The sequence below is a fragment of the Aegilops tauschii genome, chromosome 2 (assembly GCF_002575655.3).
Source record: "Aegilops tauschii subsp. strangulata cultivar AL8/78 chromosome 2, Aet v6.0, whole genome shotgun sequence".
Taxonomy (NCBI): domain Eukaryota; kingdom Viridiplantae; phylum Streptophyta; class Magnoliopsida; order Poales; family Poaceae; genus Aegilops; species Aegilops tauschii.
The window spans coordinates 581,376,227-581,384,291 of NC_053036.3; the positions used below are offsets into that span (position 1 = coordinate 581,376,227).

Here is an 8,065-nt window from a genome sequence, read left to right on the forward strand (position 1 = left end):
ATATAAAATAGCATATAAATGCATATAAAACATCCTAGATGGATAATATAATAGCATGGAACAATAAAAAATTATAGATACGTTGGAGACGTATCAAGGTGACTCGCTGAAATCCCGAATTGTGTGGCAGCCAAAATTGTAGCTGTTGAAGATTAGTTGTGAGCCGCCGCAATATCAACTTAATATTGGTGGAAACAAGCATTGGTGGTGTATTTGCCCCCTCCTTTTGTTACTGGTGAATGTAACCCGTTTTGTGTGATCTGTCGGTGAGTTTCACTAGCAAAGACAGCTGGAGTCTGTGTACCCTGGACTGGACCTTTGACAGGAGAAGTAGCATCTATAGGTGCAATGAATGACAGCTGCTGGTTGGCTCCTGAACCGAAGGTTTTCAGTACCGGTTCAGGATTTCTAAGAGGTTTTCAGTACAGTACACAACACCAGCAGTAATCTATGCCTTGCAATTTTAGCTTCATCACTATGAAAACAACACATGGCGAGGTAACAACAAGATTACCGCCAACAAACCATATCTATCAAACAGCTCGGTTGTACCCAATTTACACAAAAAATGTGATTTTTTATAATATACAAGAATACACACATAATAGTAAAAGTTTTACAAAAAAGAAGTTTCTGATGAAGAAATGTATTAGCGACATTAGTACCCTCAAAGAAGAATGGAAATGAAATAAAAACTAAAACAAAATCAAAATAATGAAGTTTTACAAGAAATAATGAATTAGTGGCTTTGGTTACCCTTTAAGAAGATAGAAAATGAAATAAAAATAAAAATAATCAAAATAATGATGTGTTTCCAGGAAAGAATGAATTAGCGGCGTTGGTATTACCCTTTAAAAAGAAAAAATGAAATAAAGCTGAAACAAAATGAAAATAATGAAGTATTCAAAGAAATGATGAATTAGTGGCTTTGGTATTACCTTTAAGAAGAAAAATAAACGAATAAAAATAACACTAAATCTAAATGATGAAGTTTTCTAAGAATGAATTAATCCTTTAAGAAGAAAGAAAATAAAAACAAACAATAACACAATTTTCACACAATATACACAAAATTATGTTTTATAAAATATGCAATAATAAGAACATAATAGAGGAATTTTCACAAGAAAGACATTTCCTAAGAAGGAATGAATTAATGGCATTTGTATTACCCTTAAAGAAGAAAGAAAATGGAACAAAAACTAAAGCAAAATCAAAGTAATGAACTTTTTCTAAGGAAGAATGAGTTAGTGGCGTTGGTATTAGTATTACCCGTTAAAAAGAAAGAAAATGAAAAAAAACTAAGCAAATACTTTACAAAAATTGCACACAATTAACTCAGAAATTGCGTTTTTATAGTATGCAAGAATAAGCATATAATTGTGAAATTTCACAAAAATATTTACTAACAAGGAACAAATTAGTGACATTGGTATTACCCTTAAAAAAAGATAGAAGATGAAACTAAAAAAAACAAAATAAAATTTCCTAACGTAGAATGAATTAGTGACGATAGTATTACCCTTGAAGAAGAAGTTAAATAAAAAACTTAACAACTCTATGCTTTTTTTAATATGTAAGAAAAAATAATAGTGCATTTTTCGTACCCTAGTATACTTTATACGCATATTATATACTCCCTCCGTTCCCAAATATTTGTCTTTCTAGAGATTCCAACAAATGACTACATACGGAGCAAAATAAGTGAATCTACACTCTAAAATATGTCTACATACATCCGTATGTTGTGTCCATTTAAAATGCCTAGGAAGACAAATATTTAGGAACGGAGGGAGTAGTACTTACACGTATACATTCTAAACTCACTCAACATTCCGAAAATGCCCATAAAACCGACTAAAAAGAAAAAAAGAAAAGCAAAAAATGCGCACAAACAAATGAGGAAGCACATGAGCTTCAGCCCAAATAGAAACTGACTGACCCAAAACAGTGGTCAGTCAAAATTTTGGGCTCAAAACACAACAAGAGTCACAATTGAAAAAAAGAGAGCACGAATCTTGAAGTAAAAATCAACTGACCCAAATTGAATTTTCGGGCACTAAATTGGGCCAGCAAACGGAGTCCTTTGCTATTTCCTTCCCTACTGCATGGCGGCCTTCTGAATCCAGACCACGTCCGACTTTGGGTGGCTTTCCGAACCCGGCTAGGAATCGTCGCGAACATGCTCGATATAAGGTCGGCATCCCTACTAGTCCCCAGGCACGGCGCGGATACCACCGTGCACGCCCTCCGCGCGCTCGCAATGGGAGTAATCCACATGGCGGACGACGAGACAGCCTCCGGGGGCATGACCGCGGTCGCCTCCCGAATCGCCTCCATCTGCGCAATGATCAGTGGCCACGGGGCACCTGGTACTGCAGCCCTGAGCGCCAGGCGAGTCGCTGCCGTTTCGGCCATGATCGACGAGGTCGCCCAGGGAAGGAGGAGGAAGACGACGAGGAAGCGGCGCATGGGCAACTCCCGCTGCTACGAGGAGGTGTGCACGCTCGGCGGGGGCACGTTCGGCGACGTCTTCAAGGCGCGGCACCGCGCCACCGGCCAGACCGTCGCCGTGAAGGCTCTCCGCTGCGAAGGGTCCGACTCCAAACACGCCGTCGGTGAGCTCCTTCGGGAGGCCTGCATCATGGCGGCATGCGGCTGCCACCCCTCCCTCGTCGCCCTGCGCGGCGTCGTGCGCACACCGCGCGACACCAAGGGGCGCAGGGACTACTTCCTCGTCATGGAATTCGCCGGGCCGAGCCTGCGGAAGGTCCTCAACAAGCGAATCCGCCTCGGCCGCCGGATGTTCTCGGAGAGGGACGTGCGCTCCATCGTGCTGCAGCTGCTAGCCGGCGCGGAGGCGATGCACACGCACGGCATCATGCGCCGCGACATCAAGCCTGAGAACATCCTCGTGGTCCAGAAGGGCGGCAGCATCGTCGTCAAGATCGGGGACTACGGGGCGGCGATGTCCACGGCCGAGCGGGACCACGAGAAGTATTGGGCTGCCGGGACTTGGGTTTACAGCGCGCCGGAGATGCTGCTGGAGGAGCCCGGCTACGACACGCGCGTCGACCTGTGGTCCATCGGCTGCGTGATGGCGGAGCTCCTCACCGGGAACAAGCTGTTCCCAGGGGACGGCATAGACGAGCTGCTCTACAAGATCTTCGATCTGCTCGGCACGCCAGGCGAGAGAGAGTCGGGGCCTGCCTTCAGTTCGCCGGGACACGAGGTACATGCACAGCAATGGCGAGCGCACCAACGGCTGCGCAAGCTGTTCCCCGAGAAGCTGCTTTCCAAGGAAGGGTTCGAGGTCCTCCAGGGGGCTCCTCACGTCCAATCCATCCAGGCGGCTGGATGCTGCCGCCGCGCACCGGCTTCCGTGGTTCACCGACACCGGTGGCATGCCGGTTGCCGCTGTTCCGGAGACTGGCGCCCCGAGGCCCCAGCTCTGCCCTCTGAAGCCGCTGAGCTCTGGACGTCGATATCTCCCGACCGTTCGGTCTGGGACACTTCCTGGCCGAACGAGTCGTTCGGTACCTGGTGATCGATCCGTCGAACGGGACGTCCTGTGCTACGCATTTTGCGTCGACTAATCGGGTGTTCGCACGACCGGGCCGGCCCACCAACCCGCTCTTTGTTTCGCTTCCTTTCGCGCGCGACAAAAAAAGCTGAAATTAAACACGTAGTACCAGGAATTGATCCCACCACCACACACTAAAATGGCGAGCCATTAGCCACTGCACCACACACCATAAACTGTACATAATGGTGCGATACCTATAAGAACAGACAGCAGCGTTGATATTTGGAAAACATTTTGAAACCATTTCAAAAATTGCGAGCAGTTTTCAAATGCCGCATTTTTTTTGAAAAAGTGAAGATGTTTTGTAATTCTGATTTTAAAATGAAACGCGAACAAAATAATATTTTAAAAGTGAAATATTTTCGAGAATTGGGAATTTTTTTTGAAATTCCAAGACAAAATTTGAAAACACAAACATATTTTGAAAAATGTGAAAACAAGAACATTTTATGAAATTGGTGATTTTTTTTGAAATAGAACAATTTCAAAACTCCTGAAAAAAATGAAAACATGCACATTTTTTAAATTTGTGAACAATTTTTGAAAAACGGGAATATGTTTTCAACTACCCGAACATTTTTTGAAAATTACAAAAAAAATTTGAAACTAAACAATTTCGAAACTCCTGAAAAAATGAAAATGTCCACATTTTTAAAATTTGTGAACAATTTTTCAAAATGGGAACATGAACCACCCGAACAGTTTTTGAAATTTGTGAACAAAAAATTGGAAGTGAACAATTTCGAAACTCAAAAATGAAACTGTGCACATTTTTTGAAATTTGCGCACAATTTATTTTAAATGGGAACATGTTTTGAACTGCCCGAACATTTTTTGAAATTTTTAAACAGAAATTTGAAACTGAACATTTTGGAAACTCCTGAAAAATGAAAACATGCGCATTTTTTATTGAAATTTGCGAACAATGTTTTTAAAACGAGAACAATTTTTAAAACTAGAAAAATATTTGAAAAATGGAACATTTTCTGAATTTATGATCAAAACTTGAACTCACAAACAATTTTTAAAATTTGAACATTTTTGTTTTTTCGAACATTTTTCAAAAATGTGAAAAAGGTGAAGAAAGAAAAAAAACTCGAAATGGGAAAGAGAAACAAAAAATAAACAGAAAAAAGGAAATAGAAAGAAGAAAAAGAAACAGAAAAATGAAAAAAAAGAAAAAACAGAAATTAAAAGGATAACCGGTAAAAGAAAGTAACCGGTTCAGGGAACCTTCTGAAAGGTTCCCAGGCCGGCTCATTGCGTCGCTCGGTCTCTTCACCTGTGCGAAGCGCCGACAGTTTGACGTAGCGCGCGTCAAATAGGGGAATTGCCACGATTCTGTTCGTTGCGAGAGACTCCCAGCCGGAACCCTGTGAAACTACGGGCCTTTTAAACGGGCCACCCCTCAACCCAACATCATCAGTAATCCAAACAACAGAAAAAAGACATAAAAAGGCCAAAATTTTCTCTTAGCTACTATCAAGCCTTAAACCTAGAATTTGGACCTGATTTTGAATAAAAAACGAAATTAAAAATTTATCATAATATGTTATAAACTGCCATCATGTTCAAATGGATCAGGACTTGATGAAAAAATATATTTGGCATGTGATGTTTATGTAAAATTGCCATGCTAAACAAAAAGAAATTTCCATGCTTTATTTAGAAAATTTACCATGTTTCAATAATAATGTACAAAAGAAACGTAATTTATTATGGGATATATGCGATAAAAAGTTTGCTTGCTGTGTACAAAGTTATATCTGCCATGGTCGAAAACATAAAATTTGCCATCGACCAAACAATAACTTTGACATGTTGAAAAAATATAATTGCCATGCTGCAAGAAAAATATACATTGCAAAGAAAGAAGTGTATCGTGTGTATTTTAGTAGTAATTGCCATGTTTCATAAAAGGTAAATTTACCATGGCCCACATGGAAAGCAAGAATTACCATGAATGATGAATGTAAAAGTTGGCATGGTTGTGAAGTAAATTTTTCCATGGCAAATAAGAAGGAAATTTGCCATGGTCCATAAAGTAATTTGCCATAGTCCATAAAGTAAATTTTCCAGCAAAACAAAGTACAAATTGCCATGAGCTATCAAAGTAAAAAGTTGCCATGTACGATAACGTAAATTTGCCATGTATTCAAAAGTAAAATTGCCATGGAAATTAGGGGTCATTGTTTGCCACGACAAATAAAAGGGAAATTTGCCATGGTCCATAAAGTAAATTTTCCATAGTCCATAAAGTAAATTTTCCATGGCATAAAAAAGGATATTTGCCATGAGCGATCAAAACAAAATTTGCCGCGTATGTTAAAGTAAATTTGCCGTTTATTTAAAAGTAAAATTGCCATGGCAATTAAGGGTCATTTTTTGCCATGGCAAAAAAATAAAGGTAAATTTTATATGGCAAAGTTGATATAAAATATTGAATGACAATGTAGGTAAATTTGCCATTGGCAATAAAGTAAAATTTGCCAAGCTACAAAGAAAAATATTCCATGTTATTATAAAGTAAACTTGTTATTATGATCAAATTGCCATGGCAAAAAGCATATTAAAATTGCCATGTTATTTAAAAAAATGGTCATGGATTATGTAATAAAAATTGCAATGTAAGTGAGAAAATTAGCCATGTTCGATGTCAACACATTAAGATTTATGTTGCTATGAGTGTAGACTTTATTTCATGTACATTTGCGAAAAGTGTGAGGAAAAACATATTTACAATATCAACTTTGAAGAAAGAATATATTGCAATATGGCACAAGGTAAATGTGGGATTTTTTTTCTATCAAATTAAAGTACCATTTAAGTAAGTTTGTCATGATAGGAAAAAGAGAAATTTGCCATGGTCGAGGAAGGAAAAATAATAGAAATATAATTTTGTACTCCCTCCGTCCCGAAAAACATGTCGCGGCGGCATTTTTGCAAAAAAAACCCTCTCATTTTTCCCGACCAAACCCGCGCTCCTTGTCCTCCTCCTCCGACAGAAGCAGCAGCTGCGCTGCTCTCCGCCGCCACTGCTTCGCTGCTCCCCGCCGCCGCAGCTCCCCTTCTCCCCCGCTCTCCCGCCGCCGCAGCTCCCCTGCTCCCCCGCTCTCCCGCCGCAGCTGCCTCCTGCTCCGCCGCCGCAGCTACCGCTCGCCTGCCTCCCCAAGCTCCCCCTTTCTCAAAAAAATCCTTGATTTGGATCCCATGTTAGTCCAACCCACAGCTACCGCCGCGCTCTGCTTCGGCTGCGTCGGAACCGCCGTCGGAGAGCCCGCAGGCACCGGATCCGGACCACCAACAACAACCTAAAGGCCGACGAGCAGCCGGTGTCGTCCTCGCCGTCGACGACGACGGTGCCGCCGACGCCGCGAAGCGAGGGCGAGATCCTCCAGTCGGCCAACTTTGGATTTTTTTTGCCGACCTGCTCTCCGACGGCGAGTTGCAGCGCTGCTTGTCTATATCCGGAGAATTGGGAGTGTACATTGCCGGAACGGCGGCGGGGCCCCCTCCTCTCTCGGACTCCACGACGGGTCATCTCTCCCCTGCCGTCGTCGACCACCTCCTAGTGCTACAACAATTTGCATCCTCTGAATTTTACAGTTTCACTCTGAATTGGCATCATCTAAATTAGCATCATCTGATCTCTGAATTAATCATGCTCTCTTTAATTTTCTGATCAGTAACAGTAAATCAACAGTACTCTGATGAATAAGCACTGTACCTTCTACAGAGTGCAGAGGAGTAGCAGCAATAGCAGCACGGGCAGGATCAGAAGAGGAGAAGCAGCACAGGCAGGGTCAGAGGAGAAGCAGCAGCACGGGCAGGGGAGAGGGAGCAGCAGCAGCAGCACAGGTAGATCTCCACCGGTGAGCTCCTGGTCCGCCAGATTGTCGAGGCAAGCTCCGGCGATGCCAGTAGGGGATCGCGGCGGCGCACGCGCGGGAGCTCCAGGAGGATGCGCGGGAGCACGAGGGAGGACGCACACGGGGGCTCCAGGAGGATGCGCGGGGGCTCCAGGAGGGAAGCGCGCGGCCTCGAGGAAGACGTGGCAGGAGATTCCGGCGAAGCCCGCAGGCAGCGGGAGGAGACCACGGTGGCGCAGGTCTGGGCTGCGGCGGCAGAGGAGGTAATTGGCGAAGGCGACGAGAGCAGGTACTTGGCGACGGAGGAGGAGCTCAGCTGGGCTCGCCGGCCCCTGGCGAATCACGCAGCTGGGCGGCGCCGGCCCCTGGCGACGCGCAGGCGACGAGCAGAGGAAGAAGACGGGGCGGAGGACTTGTTTGAAACGCTTTTGAAACCATGAGGTTTTTTTTGCAAAATTACCGGTGAACTACGCCCGCGACATGTTTTTTGGGACGGAGGGAGTAGTAAAATTACGATGGCACAGGAAGTAATTTTGCCATGATACATGAAAGAATGGAATAGATTTTGCAATGGTCTATGAATTAAATTTGCCATGACATTACAAATGAA

General features: G+C 43.4%; 1 protein-coding gene across 1 annotated transcript; it reads left to right on the forward strand.

Annotated features, from left to right (window-relative positions):
* Positions 1-2,278: 2,278 nt before the first annotated feature.
* LOC109736841 (putative cyclin-dependent kinase F-2) lies at positions 2,279-3,587 on the forward strand. The gene is made up of 2 exons (XM_073509634.1): positions 2,279-3,232; positions 3,275-3,587. The coding sequence occupies exons 1-2, from the start codon at positions 2,279-2,281 to the stop codon at positions 3,545-3,547; spliced, it is 1,227 nt and encodes a 408-aa protein (XP_073365735.1). The 3' UTR covers positions 3,548-3,587.
* Positions 3,588-8,065: the final 4,478 nt, after the last annotated feature.

Bases quoted from the DNA above. Each gene is read 5' to 3' on its own strand.
- LOC109736841 (XM_073509634.1), top strand. From the start codon at position 2,279: ATGGCGGACGACGAGACAGCCTCCGGGGGCATGACCGCGGTCGCCTCC. The intron at 3,233-3,274 runs GTACATGCACAG...CGGCTGCGCAAG, and splicing joins TCAGTTCGCCGGGACACGAG to CTGTTCCCCGAGAAGCTGCT.